This window comes from Salmo trutta, chromosome 19, assembly GCF_901001165.1.
Source record: "Salmo trutta chromosome 19, fSalTru1.1, whole genome shotgun sequence".
Lineage (NCBI taxonomy): Eukaryota > Metazoa > Chordata > Actinopteri > Salmoniformes > Salmonidae > Salmo > Salmo trutta.
Window position 1 is genome coordinate 14442411 of NC_042975.1, and position 25769 is coordinate 14468179.

General features: G+C 43.8%; 1 protein-coding gene across 2 annotated transcripts in view; it reads left to right on the top strand.

The window, feature by feature from the left end:
* The window catches only part of LOC115154032 (protein transport protein Sec24A), a 29571-nt gene extending 12448 nt beyond the window's left edge, over positions 1 to 17123 (top strand). For both annotated transcript variants that reach the window (XM_029699810.1, XM_029699811.1), the window contains 17 exons: positions 55 to 157; positions 527 to 653; positions 951 to 1060; positions 1379 to 1491; positions 2210 to 2328; positions 2631 to 2686; positions 2912 to 3118; positions 3430 to 3553; positions 5305 to 5463; positions 8503 to 8676; positions 9854 to 9964; positions 12423 to 12598; positions 12962 to 13099; positions 13320 to 13424; positions 14705 to 14797; positions 15312 to 15415; positions 15723 to 17123. In XM_029699810.1, the coding sequence (XP_029555670.1) occupies positions 55 to 157; positions 527 to 653; positions 951 to 1060; positions 1379 to 1491; positions 2210 to 2328; positions 2631 to 2686; positions 2912 to 3118; positions 3430 to 3553; positions 5305 to 5463; positions 8503 to 8676; positions 9854 to 9964; positions 12423 to 12598; positions 12962 to 13099; positions 13320 to 13424; positions 14705 to 14797; positions 15312 to 15415; positions 15723 to 15837 (2134 nt within the window). In that variant the 3' untranslated portion in view covers positions 15838 to 17123. The remainder of the gene's footprint in view (positions 1 to 54; positions 158 to 526; positions 654 to 950; positions 1061 to 1378; positions 1492 to 2209; positions 2329 to 2630; positions 2687 to 2911; positions 3119 to 3429; positions 3554 to 5304; positions 5464 to 8502; positions 8677 to 9853; positions 9965 to 12422; positions 12599 to 12961; positions 13100 to 13319; positions 13425 to 14704; positions 14798 to 15311; positions 15416 to 15722) is intronic.
* The last annotated feature ends 8646 nt before the right edge of the window (positions 17124 to 25769 follow it).

Below are 25769 nucleotides of genomic sequence, written 5' to 3' on the forward strand. Positions count from 1 at the left end.
CTGTAAAATGTACTGGTTCAGACCTGTTGTTTCTCTTGCCTCCTCTCTCTACAGGGTCTTCCGCAGTACCCTGACCAGCATCCCCCAGACCCAGTCTCTGTTAAACAAAGCCAAGCTTCCACTCGGCTTGCTGCTCCACCCCTTCAAAGATCTCTCGGTAAGATGTTGCCTGCTATCTCCCAACCCTCAGTAGACTCTTCCTTCTGCCCTTCCCTCTTCGGGTAAAAGATAAAATAATGCATTTAGCCTAGAATAACTGTGTATTTAATCTACGCATCTATGATCATGTCTTTTAAATGTCATTTAATGTTCCTTTGTAATTTGATGTTTTTCATTTGTGTGGAACTTGGCATTGACGATTGTCATAGCCTAACATGTCCTAAGGGTTTGATTTGTCTGTGAACTGCAGCAACTAGCTGTATTACGTTTTATTCTTCAAGAATCAATGGCTACATCTTAAAAAAAAAATATGTACCAATCCCAGATTGTGCCTTTTTTAATTGTTTGGTTTGTCTGTACACTGCAGCAACTGCCTGTGGTCACCTCCAGCACTATAGTGCGGTGTCGCTCCTGCAGGACGTACATCAACCCCTTCGTGACCTTCCTGGACCAGAGGAGATGGAAGTGTAACCTGTGCTACCGGGTCAACGACGGTAAGGACCACAGCCACCAAGCTCCTCTTAAATGACACCCTGTCTGTTCCCCATATTTGGCACCACTTTAAACCACATCCAATGTTCATTCCAAACACATGTTTTAAGTGAGACGTTAGGCTGGTCTGAAGCGGGAAAAGGACATTCACTTGAGCACAAAGGCCTAACTTCACCCATGCTGTACCAGTATTTTCCAGCATATAGCTTTGACCTAAATGTTCAGACTATCATTCACCTGATGACAGTAGTGACGGACAGTTCTTTTCTGACTGATGACAACCTCTGTTTGTTGTGCAGTTCCAGAGGAGTTCATGTACAACCCAGTCACCAGATCGTACGGAGAGCCACACAAAAGACCTGAGGTCCAGAACGCCACCATCGAGTTCATCGCACCCTCAGAATACATGGTAAATACACATTATATAGTCTTAACATTTGTCTATTTAAAGCAAATCATTGCATGTTATTTTGCCTGAAAATCTATGGTAAGTGGTTACATCCCCCCCTTTTATTTTTCTGCTACTTAAATGCAGATGAAATGAGCAGTGTTCCACTGTTGCCACGTTCATAGTGATTCCATCAGGCTTTCTGACTCCATGAAGTTGTTTATGATTTCCCGGAGTTGTTTATCTAGGAAGCATTTGCATGTTTTGTTAGGATGTGATAAGAGAGTGTGGTGTGTATCAGTGTGTTTGTATTGATGGTGTGAAACCTGTCATCCTCAGCTGAGACCCCCCCAGCCTGCCGTTTATCTCTTCGTGCTGGATGTATCCCACAACGCTGTGGAAACGGGATACCTAGATGTCGTCTGTCAGTCACTGCTGGAGAACATCAACGCGTATGTGTACATCAGTTAGAGACTGAGTGTGCTTCCCAAATGGCACCCTATTCCCTATATAGTGCACTACTTTTGACCGGAAGCCATTGGGATGCAGATTAAATACACTCCTGGGATAATGTCCACAGCCCTGACAGGATGGTTCATTACGTATTGTCCTATTAAGCTATGTAATAATATATTCTGTACTGATCAATACTAGGTAGCTTAAAGGTTTCAGTTTAGCATCAGTTTAGCATCATATAATAACTAAAATGCATTTAATAAATAAAGATCTTTAGGGTTACGGTATATTTTGGAGTGTTACACATTGTTTATGAAAATGTGGGATGGCAGTATCAAATGTATGTGAACCAGGAGAATATTTACACAAATACATATTGTCCAGTTGAAGGCTACGGTGTGAAACTGAAGTTTGAGCTTCATCTTCAAATAATATTTTTGCAGGAATCTCCTTGCGAATGATTTTGCCGAAGATTGTATCTCCGCCGGCCTGGGCAACCTGAGCTTTTGCTATCTCATCCTAAAACAATGTTTATTGAGTTTTTAATGTGACTATATACACATTTTTGTCAAGATTAATAACAAAAAGTGATTCAGACACAGAAATAAAATAAGTTACAGAAGTATTGAGCAAGAAGAAAGTCAATATTGACTGAACCGCACCACACATCAGTGTGACCTGTGAGCATCGGCTGACTGATCATGTGTGTTCCAGGCTCCCTGGAGACTCCAGGACAAAGATTGGCTTCATCTCCTTTGACAGCACCATCCACTTCTACAACCTCCAGGAGGGCCTGGCCCAACCACAGATGCTCATCGTCTCAGACATTGAAGGTGAGAGACCAGAAAGGGCTTACAAGCTTTGTCATTAGAATAATTCACTGTCTAGAAAGGCTTTGGAAAATGAGGAAGGTCCACACTCACTATTTGCAGTGAAAGAAAGGAAAATGTATTTGTTATTTTGTGACAAATGCTTCACCCAATCGGGCTTCATCAGTGTTTAAGTTGTGACAACATGGAAAAACACCCTATATATATAGGGCTACAATATAAATGATGCTGTACATTTAAAGTCTTTATTTCAGGAGGTTGCAGTGGTCTAATGGTCTTCTATGCTGTTTTTTCCTTTCTTCCAGATATATTTTTACCAACACCAGACAGCCTTTTAGTGAACCTCAATGAATGCAAGGAGGTAAGGAGCTCTTAAAACTATCCCTGTGCAGATTCCTCAGAGACAGGCTCTCTCAACAAAATGTTAAACGAAAATGTTACAAGTCCAATCTGTCAAACTATTCACAGCAACATCGTGAAAATGCATCAAGACACACTCACGTTGGGTAACTTTTTTTGCATGAACCTCTCTTACACGGTTTTGCGTTTCAAAACTTTATTTAAAAATGTGTTTTTATTCGTACAGCTGGTGCAGGATCTGCTGAAGAGCTTGCCCCAGATGTTTGGCAAGACCATGGAGACCCAGTCTGCTCTGGGCCCGGCCCTGCAGGCAGCCTTCAAGCTGCTGTCGCCCACCGGGGGGCGCGTGTCCGTCTTCCAGACCCAGCTGCCCAAGCTGGGCGTGGGGGCCCTCAAGTCCAGAGAGGACCCCAACCAGAGAGCTTCAGCCAAGGTAGGGACTAGCGAGAGCCTGGGTCTCACTGGTTTATGTATTTTGTATCCCAAATGGCACCCTATTACCTATATAGTGTTCTACTTCTTAGGTCCTATGTGTAGGAAATTGGGTACCATTTGCTGTACATTTGTTTTTAATTACTTGGTAAAGAGAAGTATGCAGTGTGCACATCTGTTCTGCAGTGGCGGTTGAAACTTTATCTTTATCTCAATACTGGAGATATAGTTTCAGACATTTCTTATGCCTAATATTCTCATTCTTTTTTAGAAATGTTTTGTTGTGCTCATTGTGTTGTGGTGATTCCCCAGGATATCCCGAACCTGTCTCCTGCCACAGACTTCTATAAGAAGCTGGCCCTGGACTGTTCAGGACAGCAGGTGGCTGTGGACCTGTTCCTACTGAGCTCCCAGTACTGTGACCTGGCTTCTTTAGGTGAGTGGTGTCTTCTGACTCATAAATCTGAACCTCATTGTGTTATTATTAACAAAGTGACCTTATTTCAGCAGCCAGCAGTGCTCTGTATGTGTCTCTGTGTTGCTGTAAACAGTACTGGTCAAAAGTTTGGACATTTTGTGACAAATGCTTCACACAATCGGGCTCATTCAAGGGTTTTTCTTTATTTTTTACTGTTTTCTACATTGTAGAATAATAGTGAAGACATGATTCCATATGTTATTTCATAGTTTTGATGTCTGATCAAAATTCTAAACGCAACATTTTAAAGTGTTGGTCCCATGTTTCATGAGCTAAAATAAAAGATCCAGAAATGTTCCATGTGCACAAAAAGCTTATTTCTCTCAAATTCTGTGCACAGATTTGTTGATATCCCTGTTAGTGAGCATTTCTCCGTTGCCAAGATTATCCATCCACCTGACAGGTGTGGTATATCAAGAAGCCAATTAAACTGCATGATCATTACACAGGTGCACCTTGTGCTGGGGACAATAAAAGGCCACTCTAAATGTGCTGTTTTGTCATACAACACACTGCACAGATGTTTCAAGTTGAGGGAGTGTGCAATTGGCATGCTGACTGCAGGAATATCCACCAGAGCTGTTGCCAGAGAATTGCATGTTCATTTCTCTACCATAAGCTGCCTACAATGTAGTTTTGGAGAATTTGGCAGTACAGACCACGTGTAACCACGCCAGTCCAGGACCTCCACATCCGGCTCCTTCACCTGCGGGATCGTCTGAGACCAGCCACTCAGATAGTTGATGACACTGGGTTTGCACATCAAAAGAATTTCTGCAAATACTGTCACTTTCTCAAGTGAAACTCATCTGCGTTCTCGTCGTCTTCACCAGGGTCTTGACCTGACTGCAGTTCGGCGTCGTAACCGACTTCAGTGGGCAAATGCTCACCTTCGATGGCTACTGGCATGCTGGAGAAGTGTGCTCTTCACGGATGAATCCCGGTTTCAACTCTACCGGGCATATGGTGTGTGTGCAAGCGGTTTGCAGATGTCAACATTGTGAACAGAGTGCCCTGTGGTGGCGGTAGGGTTATGGTATAGGCAGACATAAGCTACGGAAAACGAACACAATTTGCATTTTATCAATGGAAATTTCAATGCAAACAGATACCATGACAAGATTGAGGCCTATTGTGCCATTCATCCGCCGCCCTCACCTCATGTTTCAGCATAATGCTCTGCCCCATGTTGCAAGAATCTGTACACAATTCCTGGAAGCTGAAAATGTCCCAGTTCTTCCATGGCCGGCATACTCACCAGACACGTCACCCATTTAGTTTAGCATGTTTGGGATGCTCTGGATCGACGTGTTCCAGTTCCTGCCAATATCCAGCAACTTCACACAGCCATTGAAAAGGAGTGTGACATCATTCAACAGCCTGATCAACTCTATGCGAATGAGATTAGTCATGCTGCATGAGGTAAATGGTGGTCACACCAGATACTGACTGGTTGTTCTTAAGGGATCTGTGACCAACGGGTGCATATCTGTATTCCCGGTGCCATGTGAAATACATAGATTAGGACCTAATGAATTTATTTCAATTGACAGACTTCATATAAGAAAATCTAACTCAATAAAACCTTTGAACGAAAATAAAAACGCAACATCTAACAATGTTAATTTATTCAAATTCCACTTAAGGGCCTCATACTCTGGTTGGACTCGTGTAATCTCTGTTTCATCTTCTCTCTCTCTTCCTCTCAGCTTGCATATCCAGATACTCAGCAGGAAGTGTGTACTACTACCCCTCCTACCAGCAGCAGCACAACCCAGCCGGGGTTGAGTGCTTCCAGAAGGATCTCAAGAGGTACCTCACCAGGAAGATTGGCTTGGAGGCCGTAATGAGGATCCGCTGCACTAAAGGTAACAAGTCACCACTTAACTTCTTGGGGCTATGTGGGACGTTAGCGTGCCACCCGTGGCGCACCCTATCAACAGCAGGTGCATTTCAAGAGCGGCAAATTTGAAACGAAATAAATGTCAAAATTCAAATTTCTCAAACATACAACTAACTTACACCCTTTGAAAGATAAACATCTTAATCTAACCACGTTGTCCGATTTCAAAAAGGTTTTACGGGGAAAGCATAAAGTTAGGTTATGTTAGGAGAGTACATTGACAATAGCTGTGTGTAATGTATTGTCGATTCAAAGACAGGCGTCACCAAAACCATAAAATCAGCTAAAATTATGCACTAACCTTTTACAATCTCCATCAGATGACACTCCTAGGACATTATGTTAGACAATGCATGCATTTTTAGTTCTATCAAGTTCATATTTATATCTAAAAACAGCGTTTTACTATGGCGTTGATGTTCAGGAAATCGTTTCCCTCCAATAACCGGCAGTCAAGTCATGACAACAAAATAATTAATTAATATTAGAAAACATTGGTAAAATATTATATTGTCATTCAAAGAATTATAGATTTACATCGAAAATACTATGTAAATAATCCATTACCTTTGATTCTCTTCATCAGATGTCACTTCCAAGGAATCCCAGGTCCATAACGAATGTAGTTTTGTTCAAAAAAGCTCATCATTTATGTCCAAAAAGCTCCGTGTTGTTAGCACATGATCTAAGCCAGCCGGACTTCACTTCACGAACGGAAAAAATATATTTACGTTCGTTCAAACATGTCAAACGTTGTATAGCTTAAATCATTAGTGCCTTTTTTAACCAGAACATGAATAAAATTCAAGGCGGACGATTGGGATCTCTTTTAAAACGTTTCGGAACGAGAGTACCCACCATCAACTCGCACGCCAGGGGTCTAATCGGCCATCACCGTTCCAAGTCTCTTATTCGGTCAGATCTCACAGTATAAGACTCAAAACACTTTGTAAAGGCTGGTGACATCTTGTGGAAGCCATAGGAAGTGCCAAAACATTCCTCAACCCCTTTGTTTTTCAATGGCTTAAAGTCAATTCAACACATCAGGTATCCACTTCCTGTCAGAATCTGTCTCAGGGTTTTGCCTGCCAAATGAGTTCTGTTATACTCACAGACACCATTCAAACAGTTTTAGAAACTTTAGGGTGTTTTCTATCCATATATAATAAGTATATGCATATTCTAGTTACTGGGTAGGATTAGTAACCAGATTAAATCGGGTACATTTTTTTATCCAGCCGTGAAAATACTGCCCCCTATACCCTAACAGGTTAATACTTTTTCACTATGCTGATTGCCTTGTATTATGTTATTTCACATGGAAGCAGCAGCACTTTAAATGTCAGAGACATTACATTATATAATGTCCTTGTGGAAAGTGTTCGCTGAAGGAAATATCAAAATGACAATTGATGAAGGATACTGTGAACCCTGTAAACTTGTGGTTGTGAGTCTGTCTATGCTCCAGTTGACTTCAGTATCTGGAAGTAAAAACTGTCAGATTAAATGTATTTAATTCAAATCTCTCGGACCCACTTCTATAGCTAAACTCAGCAAAAAAATAACATCCTCTCACTGTCAACTGCGTTTATTTTAAGCAAACTTAACATGTGTAAATATTTGTATGAACACAAGATTCAACAACTGAGAACAGTCACTATTTGGTGTGGCCACCAGCTGCATTAAGTACTGCAGTGCATCTCCTCATGGACTGCACCAGATTTGCCAGCTCTTGCTGTGAGATGTTACCCCACTCTTCCACCAAGGCACCTGCAAGTTCCAGGACATTTCTGGGAGGAATGGCCCTAGCCCTCACCCTCCGATCCAACCAGTCCCAGATGTGCTCAAACGGATTGACATCCGGGCTCTTCGCTGGCCATGGCAGAACACTGACATTCCTGTCTTGCAGGAAATCACGCACAGATCGAGCAGTATGGCTGGTGGCATTGTCATGCTGGAGGGTCATGTCAGGATGAGCCTGGAGGAAGGGTACCACATGAGGGAGGAGGATGTCTTCCCTGTAATGCACAGCATTGAGATTGCCTGCAATGACAACAAGCTCAGTCCGATGATGCTGTGACACACTGCCCCAGACCATAATGGAGCCTCCACCTCCAAATCGATCCCGCTCCAGAGCACAGGCCTCGGTGTAACGCTCATTCCTTCGACGATAAACGTGAATCCGACCATCACCCCTGGTGAGACAAAACCGCGACTCGTCAGTGAAGAGCACTTTTTGCCACTCCTGTCTGGTCCAGCGACGGTGGGTTTGTGCCCATAGGCGACGTTGTTGCCGGTGATGTCTGGTGAGGACCTGCCTTACAACAGGCCTACAAGCCCTCAGTCCAGCCTCTCTCAGCCTATTGTGGACAGTCTGAGCATTGGAGGGATTGTGCGTTCCTGGTGTAACTCGGGCAGTTGTTGTTGGCATCCTGTACCTGTACCGCAGGTCTAATGTTTGGGTGTACCGATCCTGTGCAGGTGTCGTTACACGTGGTCTGCCACTGTGAGGACGCTCAGCGTTCCGTCCTCTCTCCCTGTAGCGCTGTCTGTGGCGTCTCACAGTACGGACATTACAATTTATTGCCCTGGCCACATCTGCAGTCCTTATGCCACCTTGCAGCCTGCCTAAGGCATGTTCACGCAGATGAGCAGGGACCCTGGGCATCTTTCTTTTGGTGTTTTTCAGAGTCAGTAGAAAGGCCTCTTTAGTGTCCTAAATTTTCATAACTGTGACCTTAATTGCCTACCATCTGTAAGCTGTTAGTGTCTTAACGACCGTTCCACAGGTGCATGTTCATTCGTTGTTTATGGTTCATCGAATAAGCATGGGAAAGTGTTTTAAACCCTTTACAATGATCTGTGAAGTTATTTGGATTTTTATGAATTATCTTTGAAAGACAGGGTCCTAAAAAAAGGACGGTTTCTTTTTTTTCTGAGTTTATTTTGCGTGATTATTGTGAAAAGAAAATATAAAACTCTGACCCCCTCAACTTCCATTCAGGTTTGTCCATCCACACGTTCCATGGGAACTTCTTTGTGCGCTCCACGGATCTGCTGTCCCTGCCCAACGTGAACCCAGACGCGGGCTTCGCTGTGCAGATGTCCATTGAGGAGAACCTGGTGGACATGCAGTCCGTCTCCTTCCAGGCTGCGCTGCTCTACACATCCAGCAAAGGTACACTGTCTGGAGCTGCTGTGATGGGGGGGGGGGGGGGGGGCTAGCTGTGTTCGAATACTCACACTAACCATACCTATTGTGACGTATGTGGTGTGTTTATAGGTCATACTATGGACATAGTTAGTATGCCCAAAGTTCCTGGATGTTGTACTACATTGACCAACATTAAAAGTATACAAGAAGTGGGACACTATTTCTGTGCTTTTAGGGCCTATAATGCAATTCTTCAGAATGGGCGTGGCTTCACATTTTCAGATTTTAAGAAAATGGGGGGAAAATATGCAGCCGAAGTCCGAGAGCGGACACAAATTCATTAATTTAACTAGCAATGTAATAAAGTAATGACTTTTCAAATAAGTTACGTTACTCGTTATGTTGTCTGACAATTAGTTAGCGCCGCTAACCATATGAACCACATAGCATATCATTACAGCAGTTGCTTGTATGTTAGCTAGCTACCTAACGTTAGTTTGCTACTAATACATTGAACTTGCCAGTATATTAACTATATACTATCTAACTTTTATTGACTTGATTATTCACGTCATTGTTAGCTTAGTTAAGTGGTATAGTTGTTGTGCATTCTCAATGGACATTGTTAATGAAGTCAGTAAGATGTCTAGCTAGTATTTGTTATGCTAGCAAGAAGTTGCATAGCAACAGCATCGACTTCCGGTAGACAGGCGAAGCGCTAGTACACTCAACTGAAAGGATTCCGTTTGATTACAGTAAACTAAAATTAACTAATAATGTGTAGTGTAGATTCTCATTAAGTATGTAGTATACAGTATGTTAGTATGGGTATTCGAACACAACTATTGTCATTATTTTTCTGTGGGATTTACTTGGTTTAGATTCACTGTGTGCGTCCCAAATAGCACCCTATTCCATACATGGTGTATTACTTTTTACCAGGACTCAAAAGGCTCTTGTCAAAAAAACTGCACTATATGGAGAATAGGGTGCCATTTGGGACTCAGGCTCACTGTTTGTAAACATGAACAAGTGAGATGGAACACTTTTTGTAATGGATACTGAAATTTGAAGATGTTATTTCTTTCTGAAGTGCAATTTTGTTTACTTTTATTTGTTTCCTTTCTTGACAAATATTATATTTCCAATGCATACCAATTGTAATGCTGAAATAATAACTTGTTGCTTGGTGTTTCTACAGGAGAGAGAAGAATTCGAGTCCACACCATGTGTTTGCCTGTTGTCAACTCCCTGTCTGACATCTTTGCTGGGGCTGATGTCCAGGCTATCACCGGTCTGCTGGCTAGCATGGGTAGGTAGTTCCAGGGACGCAGTGTTGGTGTAGTTATTAAAGGCATGTTTATTTCCATCAGTACCAGATGAAGTCCTTAGACTATCCCATCATCCTGTGGTCTTTAATGTCTCGTAGTGAGAACACGTTTGTCATCCACACAGTGCCATCCATAGATGCCTCACTTGCATGGACAGATGGTAATAGTGATGTCAGATGGTTGCCTGGTTACTGTGACCTTTGTGGAATCCAAGTGGCTAAATCAAACTGACTGAAGACTAATCTTATAATGTATTGGTTTAATTAGTATCAGTCACTGATAAAATATTATTCAGTCACTTTATTTGGATAGTCTGGAAAGTCCATCTGTAGAAGCTCTACAGATAACTCTAACCTTAGCAAGCAGTTGCTTAAGTTTAGAATAAGGGTGAAGGTTAGAATGGGGGTTAGTAGATGGTGTGTAGAGCATCTACAGATGGACTATCCAAATAGTGTTACCTGTTTTTCAAAAGAGAAACTACTGTAATATAAGGTACTATTATTGCTGGTTTACCCTGATAGAAAGATAGATAGATATACATACATACATACATACACACATACATATATATATATGTATGTATGTGTGTATGTATGTGTGTATGTATGTATGTATATATATACTGCTACAAAAAATAAAGGGAACACTTAAACAACACAATGTAACTCAGTCAATCACACTTCTGTGAAATCAAACTGTCCACTTAGGAAGCAACACTGATTGACAATAAATTTCACATGCTGTTGTGCAAATGGAATAGACAACAGGTGGAAATTATAGGCAATTAGCAAGACACCCCCAATAAAGGAGTGGTTCTGCTGGTGGTGACCACTTCTCAGTTCCTATGCTTCCTGGCTGATGTTTTGGTCACTTTTGAATGCTGGCGGTGCTTTCACTCTAGTGGTAGCATGAGACAGAGTCTACAACCCACACAAGTGGCTCAGGTAGTGCAGCTCATCCAGGATGGCACATCAATGCGAGCTGTGGCAAGAAGGTTTGCTGTGTCTGTCAGCGTAGTGTCCAGAGCATGGAGGCGCTACCAGGAGACAGGCCAGTACATCAGGAGACGTGGAGGAGGCCGTAGGAGGGCATTAACCCAGCAGCAGGACCGCTACCTCCGCCTTTGTGCAAGGAGGAGCACTGCCAGACCCCTGCAAAATCACCTCCAGCAGGCCACAAATGTGAATGTGTCTGCTCAAACGGTCAGAAACAGACTCCATGAGGGTGGTATGAGGGCCCGACGTCCACAGGTGGGGGTTGTGCTTTACAGCCCAACACCGTGCAGGACGTTTGGCATTTGCCAGAGAACACCAATATTGGCAAATTCGCCACTGGCGCCCTGTGCTCTTCACAGATGAAAGCAGGTTCACACTGAGCACGTGACAGACGTGACAGAGTCTGGAGACGCCGTGGAGAACGTTCTGCTGCCTGCAACATCCTCCAGCATGACCGGTTTGGCGGTGGGTCAGTCATGGTGTGGGGTGGCATTTCTTTGGGGGGCCGCACAGCCCTCCATGTGCTCGCCAGAGGTAGCCTGACTGCCATTAGGTACCGAGATGAGATCCTCAGACCCCTTGTGAGACCATATGCTGGGGCGGTTGGCCCTGGGTTCCTCCTAATGCAAGACAATGCTAGACCTCATGTGGCTGGAGTGTGTCAGCAGTTCCTGCAAGAGGAAGGCATTGATGCTATGGACTGGCCCGCCCGTTCCCCAGACCTGAATCCAATTGAGCACATGTGGGACATCATGTCTCGCTCCATCCACCAACGCCACGTTGCACAACAGACTGTCCAGGTCTGGGAGGAGATCCCTCAGGAGACCATCCGCCACCTCATCAGGAGCATGCCCAGGCGTTGTAGGGAGGTCATACAGGCACGTGGAGGCCACACACACTACTGAGCCTCATTTTGACTTGTTTTAAGGACATTACATCAAAGTTGGATCAGCCTATAGTGTGGTTTTCCACTTAAATTTTGAGTGTGACTCCAAATCCAGACCTCTATGGGTTGATAAATTGGATTTCCATTGATTATTTTTGTGTGATTTTGTTGTCAGCACATTCAACTATGTAAAGAAAAAAGTATTTAATAAGATTATTTCTTTCATTCAGATCTAGGATGTGTTGTTTAAGTGTTCCCTTTATTTTTTTGAGCAGTGTATGTATGTATGTATGTATGTATGTATGTATGTATGTATGTATGTATGTATGTATGTATGTATGTATGTATGTATGTATGTATGTATGTATGTATGTATGTATGTGAGAGAGAGGCTAACAAGAAATGATTGAACCCAATGGTTACTTTTTGTAATGAGGCCATGACTGCAAACATGTACTGTACAATCATGTAACTTGTGAATCCCAATCCCTGAGGTAAAATGTAGCTGAGAGTTTTGAATTCAATGCCCTGTTCCTGATGTGTGTCCTCCCCCTCTAGCTGTGGATCGCTCGGTGACGTCCAGTTTGAGTGACGCCCGGGACGCTATGACCAACGCTGCCATCGACTCTCTGACATCCTACCGCACCTCTGTGCTCACCATCCAGCAGCCTGGCCTCCTGGCCCCCGCCTGCCTCAGGCTGTTCCCCCTCTACATCCTGGCCCTGCTCAAACAGGTACACTACCCACCCACTCTCTCCCTGGCTAGTCCCCTGGCAGTCTACAGCTTCATCCCATATGGCACCCTGTTCCCTGCACTACTTTTGACCAGGTCCCATTGGGCTCTGGTCAAAAGTAGTGCACAATATAAGGAATAGGGTGCCATGTGGAATGAAGCCTACTTCCCATTGGGATTTCAACTTTCACCAAAGAGAGGCTATTCCTGTAGTTATAATAAAACTCAGCATAGCATAAAAACCAGCTTTAAAACACCATAAGAAATCCAGTCAGTCAGATAAACTGAACAAGCTACCTCTATTGGCTTACGGATCTCCTTTGTGCTGCTTTGTTCATATGTTTTTATTCTCTGTGGTCCACAGAAAGCCTTCCGAACCGGTACAAGCACCAGGCTGGACGACCGTGTGTTTGCCATGTGTCAGCTGAAGTACCAGCCCCTGGCCTACGTCATGCTGATGATCCACCCAGCGCTGTACCGCGTGGACGACCTGACTGACGAGGTGAGGGCTAGGGGAACAGAGCATAGATAATGAGAGGAGCAATATTTTTCTCTACAGTTTTATACTTTATCACCGCTTATACACTCAGATCATTTAAAGAAAGAACACTGATATTCAGGTCTATGCTTCTGCTTCCATCTGACGTGTGAATATATTGCACTTTTCCTCTTTTATTAACCCAACTTCTCTTTTCCTCCCCCTCCTTCCACCCCCTCCACAGGGAGCCCTGAACATCAGTGAGCGTGCCGTCCCCCAGCCCAGAGTCCAGCAGCTGTCTGTGGAGAAGCTGAGCAGAGAGGGGGCCTTCCTCATGGATGCTGGCTCGGTTAGTAGCATGATGATGATGTGCACTATATATGCAAAAGTATGTCGACACTCCTTTCAAATTAGTGGATTAATCTATTTCAGCCACACCCGTTTCTGACAACTGTAAGTGTTGTTATTGTGAAGTGGAAACGTCTAGGAGCAACAACGGCTCAGCCGCGTAGTGGTAGGCCACACAAGCTCAAAGAACAGGACCGCCGAGTGCTGAAGCGCATAGGGTGTAAAAATCATCTGTCCTCAGTTGCAACACTCACTGAGTTTCAAACTGCCTCTGGAAGCAACGTCAGCACAAGAACTGTGCGTTGGGAGCATCATGAAATGGGTTTTCATGGCCGAGTAGACGCACACAATCCTAAGATCAACATGTGCAATGCCAAGCTTTGACTGGAGTGGTATAAAGCTTGCCACCATTGCACTGTGGAGCAGTGGAAACATGTTCTCTGGAGTGATGAATCACGCTTCACCATCTGGCAGTCCGACGGACTATTCTGGGTTTGGCGGATTCCAGGAGAATGCTACCTGCCCCAATGCATAGTGCCAACTGTAACATTTGGAGGAGAAATAATGGTCTGGGCTGTTTTTCATGTTTCGGACAAGGCTACCTTAGTTCCAGTGAAGGGAAATCTTAATGCTACAACATACAATGACATTCTAGGCGATTCTGTGCTTCCAACTTTGTGGCAACAGTTTGGGGAAGGCCCTTTTCTGTTTTCAGCATGACAATGCCCCTGTGCGAAAAGCGAGGTCCATACAGAAATAGTTTGATCGGTGTGGAAGAACTTGACTGGCCTGCACAGAGCCCTGACCTCAACCCCATCGAACACCTTTGCGAGCCAGGCCTAATCGCCCAACATCAGTGCCCTACCTCACTAATGCTCTTGTGGCTGAATGGAAGCAAGTCCCTGACGCAATGTTCCAACATGTGAAAAGCCTTCCCAGAAGACTGGAGGCTGTTACAGCAGCAAAGGGAGGACCAACTCCGTATTAATACCCATGATTTTGGAATGAGATGTTGGCTGAGCAGGTGTCCACATACATTTGGTCATGTAGTGTTTAATTTGTTAGGGACAGCTACAATGACAGCATTGACACATTGCAGCATCAACAGTCGGATACATTTCACCATAATGCTTTAGCTTGCGCTAATTTGCATGATGATTATTGAGGAATCCTTCTGTCATTCTGCATACAAAATAGATACTTACAGCACATCTACAGTGGATTCTTCTCAACAAACAGACCGATGGATAACTGACTTCAGTCTTCTCCATTCTCCAACAGGTGATCTATCTCTGGATCGGAAGAAACTGCAACCCCGACTTCCTCACGCAAGTCCTGGGGGTCCCAGACTACGCTGCTGTGCCTCAGAACATGGTAAGGAACCTAAGCACCTGCTCTCCCTTTAACTGTCTCTTAGCCCAGCTCCTCTGCTTCTGACACGGTTCTGTGTCGCTCACCAAGACCTCTTTGTATTATACTGTGTAATAAACCGAGTCGTTCGAGCCCTGCATGCCGATTGGCTGAAAGCCATGGTATATCAGACCGTATACAATGGGTATGACACCATTTTTTTTACAATTAAATTGGTAACCAGTTTATGTAATAGCAATAAGGCGCCTTGGGTTTGTGGTAAATGGCCTATATACTACGGCTAAGGGCTGTATCCAGGCACTCTGCGGTGCGTCGTGTTTAAGAACAGCCCTTAGCCCTAGTGTATTGACCATATACCACTTAATTCACACGCGTTGGTTGTATCTTTTGTTTGTGACTTATATTGTACTATGTGTGTATATATTGCACTATAATGCTGTTTAAAATGCAATGCACAACAGATTTCCTGAAAGGGAGACATAAAGATATTATTATAATGATGTGTTGTGTCTCCCAGAACATTCTCCCAGAGTTGGACACTGCAGAGTCCCAGAGAACCAGAGCGTTTGTTGGCTGGCTGAGGGAACAGAGGCCCTTTTTCCCCATCCTGCATGTCATTAGGTAGGCAGTAGTAACTAGATGAGATCACTGGGGGAGTTCAGAGGCAATGCTGCATTCCAAATGGCCCCCTATTCCCTTTATAGTTCACTACTTTTTACCAGGGCCCGTATTGCTCTGGTACAAAAGTAGTGCATTGTTTAGGGAATATGGTGCCATTTGGTTGAGTTTGAAGCCCTAAATTAAAGTATTTAGATCAGGTTGAACTCATTGACAACGAGTTTTGCTGACCTGTCAAACGACGGAGTTCAATTCTGCAAGAAACTGTAAATGTTGTGGATCCAACCTTCCCTTTTCTGTTCCTTTCCAGGGATGAGAGCCCACTGAAAGCCAGCTTTATGCAGAACATGATTGAGGATCGGACAGAATCGGCCTTGTCTTACTATGAGTTTTTACTCCACGTCCAACAGCAAGTCTCCAAGTAAACGCAGCGTATGGAGTCAGCCCTGGGAACACTGACAGGATGTGCATCAGTGTATGAACGAACGTTGGGAAGATTGAACCTGTCAGGGACGGCTGCCTCTCAAAGCATCTTCAGTTATGGCGCACTATTTTTGTGTCTAGCATTGCCTTTCCTAAAGATTGTCGTCGTCCCCCTATCCACAGACTTTCTTTCAAACAGATCAAACTTTATGTGGTGAGCAGGACATGGACAGAGGCAACTAGGCTAATTCTGATTTGGCTGCTGATTTGGCTCTTCTTTTTTTTTCCAGCTGGAACATGTTGTCAAGACCAGGGAATCCATGACATGATATTATGTACATCAGTGATTGAGCAAATCAGTGTTTATTCTCATAGAACTATGCTTTCTAAGAGAGATCTTTTCAGATACAGTTCTGGCTATGGATGTGAAGTCTTGTTCAAAAAGCACCGTTGTATTTGTTAATAAAGTAATATATGTATCATGCTGAAGGCCATGTTGGAGGAGTATCGTCTAACCTCGGACTGTTTATTATTGGATGTCACCTTATGCATAAGAATACAGTATCTCAGCTATGATGATGATGATGATGATAATAGTAATCTACCAATTAGTGGTAAAGGACAGAAGTTTGGTTATTATTGTGTCGAACAAATCTCTAGGCTTAATGTAAAGTCCGAAATGTAGATGTTTTTAAAGGTGAACAGAGCTCGTTATAATTTCCTGCCTTGAATGTTGTTGACTAAGGGGAATTCCACGGTAACAGTGACACTGAGACTCAAATATTTCACTTTAAAATGTATTTCAAACAAAAACCAGTGATTGCAAAGATAAACAAACCATACAACTCTATGCATAATGTCTGTTACTGTGGAATTGGAATTGCCCCTAAGCAATGGAATGCCGTCTCTTCTCTTGGGTCTGGTCTTTCCTTCAAAGACTCACTCACCCTTTCTCCTCATGGACATTCAAAACAACTAGCTTTTTTTGTGTTTTTAGTTTAATTTATGAGATTCCCAATCTGATTAAATACTGTTATTGCCTTGTATGGAAACTCACTTTTTATTATTAAAACTGTTTAAATACAGACACTATGAAATATTTTAATATAATAGGATATGGGAAATTCTTTAACACAGACATAACAAAGCCATTGTGATCTTTTAATCATGCTTATTGATACTTGTATATTGAAAATACTACATTATAATGGTAAAGAATTGTTGATTTTAGTATGAACATATGAAGATGAAATGACGCTAATAAAATGTTTGGGATTTTTTAAACGTAGTTGTGGTTTGTCATGGATGGGCAGAGTATGTTTTAGGTTACATGACCAAGGAGCTATTGAAATTAGAAAGTTTGAAAAAGAAGAAACATGTGAGATGAGAATGGATAAACCAAAGGGTGTGCGATATAGAAGGGTAATCAGTGGCCATTCTGAACCTTGTTGAGTCCAGTAGGTCACATGACCAAGGAGCTATTGAAATTAGAAAGTTTGAAAAAGAAGAAACATGTGAGATGAGAATGGATAAACCAAAGGGTGTGCGATATAGAAGGGTAATCAGTGGCCATTCTGAACCTTGTTGAGTCCAGTAGGTCACATGACCAAGGAGCTATTGAAATGTTACATTTTGAAAAATGTATGTAAAAATGTGTGGGTTGAAAATGGACAAACCAAAGGGTGTGCAATGTGTAGGCCTACTGAGTGTACATAGGTGGAAGTTCACAAGAAAACATCTTTCACTTGTCTACAAAACAGTAATATTCAATTGTCCTATTGTCAAGGTAATCATTCACAAAGTCCTTTAAAAGTGACCAGCTCTTCCACACTGGTATCAGTCCCACATAACTATTGAAAATGATGTTCTGACAGTCTGCCGGGACTGAGGAATTCTTCTGTTCCAGTGGTTGATAAGACCTTCTCTCATGAATACTTCACCGGGGATCTTGTATCCTCAGACGATAGATTCTCTTAACCTGTAACAAAGGAAACAAAAAAGTGAAAGTAACATGTCCTGGTTTCAAGAGAAATTGATATTACACAGATTTCCCTAAGTAAGCATGTCCCAATTTTCCGGAAAGAAATTGACATTTCATCTAGATATCGTTAATATGACAACTGCGGTGTACAACATAGACGCATTTCAGGTTCTGATCATCTTACTATACTTCTTCACCTGAGATTGGCCCCCGATTGCTAATCAATCAGTTCTTAATTCTCCAGGCTCCGCTTTGTCATCAACATTGACAAACTTGCAATGAATATGGACAACCTTGCAATGAATGACATGTGTCCATCGTGATTTACCCTGCACTTTTACTGCTGACCTAATTATGAGTAAAACTTAATAAGGACCTTCCCATTTTGGCCCTAAGGTGTCTGTCACATATTTTTTTACCATCACCCACTGTCCTGGCACTAGATCATGTCCCCCCTCGGGAGTTATTCCCCATTAGAGAGTTGTATGCAATAGTTAAGCATTGTGTCACTCAAAGGGAACGTTTGCTTTTCTCAAATCTAACGTGCCTGTGTTATCACGTTGTCCATTGTAGTAACTACCCATTAACTACCCATGCCCAGCCTGCCTCCCACCCCCCTCCACAGTGCTTGAACCGTGTGTATAAGATAAACTCAGGGTTTTCCAACGAATGACTCTATAAACCCATCAGAGAGCTGATCCAAAACAACTCGTAACAGCCGTGTTCAAGTAATGTGGTATCTGTAGGATATATCAGAGTAGCTCGATTACATGGTGTCTTCAACTATACCCATGTCCCATAGATCTTTAATCCATACTTTAGTAGCGTCCATAGCTTCCTTGCTGATGGGATATTGTTTTGTGCAAGGTGGGGCAACACCTGTCAAGCGCACTGATTCCATATCTAAAGTTCCACACACATTTTTCTTCATAGTCCAAATAGCATGGTTCTGAACTGTAGATTCTTGCATCAATCTTTATTGGACCAATATAAATTGATAATGGTTTGGTTTGTTTCATATCTGTGTCTCCCCCACACTCCTGTTGCTCTCATCTTCTTGCCCGTGTACTGAGGACATATATGTTTTGCATAAGATATGGGAAAATCAGTGACTTCAGCACCCGTATCTACAAAAAAATATATACTGCAAAGTTATTAACCATTATGTTCACATATATTCCATCTGATTTCATATGTACACCAGCTGAGATGGGACGTAAGAGGGAGTCTATTAGTTTACCTCCACAGCATCCAGCAAACTCTGCTGCTGAGCCAGAGAGAGCTTCTTACATTTCTGCACCAACATTGTGTCATTGGGGCTGTTGTCTTGATTCCATTTTCCCTTAGACGGACCCTGCTTCTCGTGGCCACTTCTCAGAAAATCTGTTTAATTTTCTGACATTCTCGTTGCCGGTGACCAGAAATGCCTCAATAATGACATACACCAGGCTTCTTTTTTACTGAACAGATAATGTTGGTTTCACTCGGAACCGGCATAACTCTGATAACCACGTCTCTTGGATGCTTAAAAGTTTTTGAACATTCATCCAACTGCTTTGGAGATGCTGATTTATGTGTGATCACTGTCACTAGATGTTTGTCTTTAATTCCTTTTACAGCCTGTGTTCTGGTTGGCTTAATACATCGTTTGTCACTGTTGTCAGAATCTGTTGACTCAAAGCCAAGTAGTGCTGACCAGTTGCTTGAAACCTGATCTGCCTTGCACAACTCAATGTGAGGATAGATAGATTGGAGAACAGAGACCACAGGTGGGGGTCACGTATGAGTCTTTCACCCATCTCCTCTACTTTGAAATGGCTTTTTATATCACTAGACAGTGGATTTAAAATCTTTTTCATGCTTTTTTTTTTTTTTTTTTCTGAAAGAGCTGTTCCACCCTTTTCCAGAGTGGTTTTCTCACTTAGCTATGACATTACATTAACTTAAAAAGTTGTATAATATATATCTCTATGTTTATATATTTATTTACCCCAAAAATACTGTATATACATACAGCTGAAGTCAGAAGTTTACATACACTTAGGTTGGAGTCATTAAAACTCGTTTTTCAACCACTCTGCAAATGTCTTGTTAACAAACTATAGTTTTGGTTTACAGACAGATTATTTCACTTATAATTCACTGTATCACAATTCCAGTGGGTCAGAAGTTTACATACACTAAGTTGACTGTGCCTTTAAACAGATTGGTAAATTCCAAAAAATGATGTCATGGCTTTAGATGCTTCTGATAGGCTAATAGGCATCATTTGAGTCAATTGGAGATGTACCTGTGGATGTATTTCAAGGCCTACCTTCAAACTCAGTGCCTCTTCGCTTGACATCATGGGAAAATCAAAAGAAATCAGCCAAAAAATTATAGACCTCCATAAGTCTGGTTCATCCTTGGGAGCAATTTCCAAACGCCTGAAGGTACCACGTTCATCTGTACAAACAATAGTATACAATTATAAACACCATGGGACCACGCAGCTGTCATACCGCTCAGTAAGGAGATGCGTTCTGTCTCCTAGAGATGAACATACTTTGATGTAAAAAGTGCAAATCAATCCCAGAACAACAGCAAAGGACCTTGTGAAGATGCTGGAGGAAACAGGTACAAAAGTATCTATATCCACAGTAAAACGAGTCCTATATCGAAATAACCTGAAAGGCCACTCAGCAAGGAAGAAGCCACTGCTCCAAAACCGCCATAAAAAAGCCAGACTACGGTTTGCAAGTGCACATGGGGACAAAGATCGTACTTTTTGGAGAAATGTCATCTGGTCTGATGAAACAAAAATAGAACTGTTTGGCCATAATAACCATCGTTATGTTTGGAGGAAAAAGGGGGAGGCTTGCAAGCTGAAGAACACCATCCCAACTGTGAAGCACAGGGGTGGCAGCATCATGTTGTGGGGGTGTTTTGCTGCAGGAGGGACTGGTGCACTTCACAAAAATAGATGGCATCATCAGGAAGGAAAATTATGTGGATATATTGAAACAACATCTCAAGACATCAGTCAGGAAGTTAAAGCTTGGTCGCAAATGGGTCTTCCAAATGGACAATGACCCCAAGCATACTTCCAAAGTTGTGGCAAAATGGCTTAAGGACAACAAAGTCAAGGTATTGGAGTGGCCATCACAAAGTCCTGACCTCAATCCCATAGAAAATTTGTGGGCAAAACTGAAAAAGTGTGTGCGAGAAAGGAGGCCTACAAACCTGACTCAGTTACACCAGCTCTGTCAGGAGGAATGGGCCAAAATTCACCCAACTTATTGTGGGGAGCTTGTGGAAGGCTACCCGAAACGTTTGACCCAAGTTAAACAATTTAAAGGCAATGCTACCAGATACTAATTCAGTGTATGTACATTTCTGACCCACTGGGAATGTGATGAAAGAAATAAAAGTTGAAATAAATCATTCTCTCTACTATTATTCTGACATTTCACATTCTTAAAATAAAGTGGTGACCCTAACTAATTTTTACTAGGATTAAATGTCAGGAATTGTGAAAAACTGAGTTTAAATGTAATTTTCCAAACGGCGTCAACACCACAACACCACAGCCACTTCTTGCTAGCCAACTTTACCAACTAGCAGTACTGTAGAAACTAAATACATTACAACGGAACGTTTTGATTAGTGTAATGTTAGCTAGCTACATAGTTGTCTTTGTATCAAAGATAAAGGTAAGATAAAGGTAAACGCAGCCATTGCTAGCTAGCCAATTCTACCAGCTAGCAGTACTGTATCATTTTTAGTCAATAAGATTTTTGCAACGTAAGCTTAACTTTCTGAACTTTCGAGACGTGTAGTCCACTTGTGTAGCTAGCAGGACTGACTTTGTGTTAGCTAGCCAACGTTTAATTACTTCTGCGTTATGAAAGGAACTAGACACGGACACGAATGATCCATTGGTAGTTTGTTGTAACCAAGTATTGGTGCTAACCGTGTGTTATTGGATGCTAGCATGCTAGTTAGCTACGGCATCATAGGATACGGTGCACTGGGTGGGTTTCACGGAAGAATACTGTACCAAGTTATCTAGCTGAATAAACTAAGTTTGAACCTATTCCTGGAAACATTGAACCACTGTAGTTTACATCAATTATAATTTCTAAAGTGGAAGTTGGAAAAGTTATATTTGAGTGTTTCAGTGAATGGTTAGTGAGGGAAGCCCTGCTCTCTCGCTTCCCCAGTTGTTTAGTTAATTTTCATTCCAATTTCCTTTGCATTAGCGTAGCCTCTCCTGTAGCCTGTCAACTATGTGTCTGTCTATCTCTGTTCTCTCCTCTCTGCACAGGCCACACAAACGCTTCACACCGCGTGGCTGCTGCCACTCTAACGTGGTGGTCCCAGTGCGCACGACCCACGTGGAGATCCAGGTCTCCAGCAGCCTCTGGAACTGCCGGTCTGCAGCCAACAAGGCAGAGTTCATCTCAGCCTATGCTACCATCCAGTCCCTCGACTTCTTGGCGCTGACGGAAACATGGATTACCACAGAAAACACTGCTACTCCTACTGCTCTCTCCTTGTCTGACCACGTGTTCTCGCATACCCCGAGAGCATCTGGTCAGCGGGGTGGTGGCACTGGAATCCTCATCTCTCCCAAGTGGACATTCTCTCTCTCTCCCCTGACCCATCTGTCTATCTCCTCCTTTGAATTCCATGCTGTCACAGTCACTAGCCCATTCAAGCTTAACATCCTTATCATTTATCGCCCTCCAGGTTCCCTTGGAGAGTTCATCAATGAGCTTGACACCTTGATAAGTTCCTTTCCTGAGGATGGCTCACCCCTCACAGTTCTGGGTGACTTTAACTTCCCTACGTCTACCTTTGACTCATTTCTCTCTGCCTCCTTCTTTCCACTCCTCTCCTCTTTTGACCTCACCCTCTCACCGTCCCCCCCTACTCACAAGGCAGGCAATACGCTTGACCTCATCTTTACTAGATGCTGTTCTTCTACTAATCTCACTGCAACTCCCCTCCAAGTCTCCGACCACTACCTTGTATCCTTTTCCCTCTCGCTCTCCTCCAACACTACTCACTCTGCCCCTACTCAGATGGTATTGCGCCGTCGCAACCTTCGCTCTCTCTCTCTCCTGCTACTCTCTCCTCTTCCATCCTATCATCTCTTCCCTCTGCTCAATCCTTCTCCAACCAATCTCCTGAGTCTGCTTCCTCAACCCTCCTCTCCTCCCTTTCTGCATCCTTTGACTCTCTATGTCCCCTATCCTCCCGGCCGGCTTGGTCCTCCCCTCCTGCTCCGTGGCTTGACGACTCATTGCGAGCTCACAGAACAGGGCTCCGGGCAGCCGAGCGGAAATGGAGGAAAACTAGCCTCCCTGCTGACCTGGCATCTTTTCACTCCCTCCTCTCAACATTTTCTTCCTCTGTTTCTGCTGCTAAAGCCACTTTCTACCACTCTAAATTCCAAGCATCTGCCTCTAACCCTAGGAAGCTTGCCACCTTCTCCTCCCTCCTGAATCCTCCTCCCCCCCCTCCTCCCTCTCTGCGGATGACTTCGTCAACCATTTTGAAAAGAAGGTTGACGACATCCGATCCTCGTTTGTTAAGTCAAACGACACCGCTGGTCCTGCTCACGTTGCCCTACCCTATGCTTTGACCTCTTTCTCCCCTCTCTCTCCAGATGAAATCTTGCGACTTGTGACGGCCGGCCACCCAACAACCTGCCCGCTTGACCCTATCCCCTCCTCTCTTCTCCAGACCATTTCCGGAGACCTTCTCCTCTACTTCACCTCGCTCATCAACTCATCCTTGACCGCTGGCTACGTCCCTTCCGTCTTCAAGAGAGCGAGAGTTGCACCCCTTCTCAAAAAACCTACACTCGATCCCTCCGATGTCAACAACTACAGACCAGTATCCCTTCTTTCTTTTCTCTCCAAAACTCTTGAGCATGCCGTCCTTGGCCAGCTCTTTTGCTATCTCTCTCAGAATGACCTTCTTGATCCAAATCAGTCAAGTTTCAAGACTGGTCATTCAACTGAGACTGCTCTTCTCTGTGTCACGGAGGCTCTCCGCACTGCTAAAGCTAACTCTCTCTCCTCTGCTCTCATCCTTCTAGACCTACCTGCTGCCTTTGATACTGTGAACCATCAGATCCTCCTCTCCACCCTCTCCGAGTTGGGAATCTCCGGCGTGGCTCACTCTTGGATTGCGTCCTACCTGACAGGTCGCTCCTACCAGGTGGCGTGGCGAGAATCCGTCTCTGCACCACGTGCTCTCACCACTGGTGTCCCCCAGGGCTCAGTTCTAGGCCCTCTCCTATTCTCACTATACACCAAGTCACTTGGCTCTGTCATATCCTCAGATGGTTTCTCCTATCATTGCTACGCAGACGACACACAATTAATCTTCTCCTTTCCCCCTTCTGATAACCAGGTGGCGAATCGCATCTCTGCATGTCTGGCAGATATATCAGTGTGGATGACGGATCATCACCTCAAGCTGAACCTCGGCAAGACGGAGCTGCTCTTCCTCCCGGGGAAGGACTGTGATGGTGTTCCATGATCTCGCCATCACGGTTGACAATTCCATTGTGTCCTCCTCCCAGAGTGCTAAGAGCCTTGGCGTGACCCTGGACAACACCCTGTCGTTCTCCGCTAACATCAAGGCAGTGACCCGATCCTGTAGGTTCATGCTCTACAACATTCGCAGAGTACGACCCTGCCTTACACAGGAAGCGGCGCAGGTCCTTATCCAGGCACTTGTCATCTCCCATCTGGATTACTGCAACTCGCTGCTGGTGGGGCTCCCTGCCTGTGCCATTAAACCCCTACAACTCATCCAGAACACCGCACCTCGTCTGGTGTTCAACCTTCCCAAGTTCTCTCACGTCACCCCGCTCCTCCGCACCCTCCACTGGCTTCCAGTTGAAGCTCGCATCTGCTACAAGACCATGGTGCTTGCCTACGGAGCTGTGAGGGGAACGGCACCTCCGTACCTTCAGGCTCTGATCAGTCCCTACACCCAAAGAAGGGCACTGCGTTCATCCACCTCTGGCCTGCTCGCTTCCCTACCTCTGCAGAAGCACAGTTCCCGCTCAGCCCAGTCAAAACTGTTCTCTGCTCTGGCACCCCAATGGTGGAACAAGCTACCTCACGACGCCAGGACAGCGGAGTCAATCACCACCTTCCGGAGACACCTGAAACCCCACCTCTTTAAGGAATACCTGGGATAGGATAAAGTAATCCTTCTAACCCCCCCCCCCAAAAAAAGATATAGGTGTACTATTGTAAAGTGGTTGTTCCACTGGATATCATAAGGTGAATGCACCAATTTGTAAGTCGCTCTGGATAAGAGTGTCTACTAAATGACGTAAATGTAAATGATGTAAATGTAATTGTCAAAGGTGTATGTAAACTTCTGATTTCAACTGTATATATATATATATATATATATATATATACACTGCTCAAAAAAATAAAGGGAACACTTAAACAACACATTTGTAACTCCAAGTCAATCACACTTCTGTGAAATCAAACTGTCCACTTAGGAAGCAACACTGATTGACAATAAATTTCACATGCTGTTGTGCAAATGGAATAGACAACAGGTGGAAATTATAGGCAATTAGCAAGACACCCCCAATAAAGGAGTGGTTCGGCAGGTGGTGACCACAGACCACTTCTCAGTTCTTATGCTTCCTGGCTGATGTTTTGGTCACTTTTGAATGCTGGCGGTGCTTTCACACCAGTGGTAGCATGAGACGGAGTCTACAACCCACACAAGTGGCTCAGGTAGTGCAGCTCATCCAGGATGGCACATCAATGCGAGCTGTGGCAAGAAGGTTTGCTGTGTCTGTCAGCGTAGTGTCCAGCGCATGGAGGCGCTACCAGGAGACAGACCAGTACATTAGGAGACGTGGAGGAGGCCGTAGGAGGGCAACAACCCAGCAGCAGGACCGCTACCTCCGCCTTTGTGCAA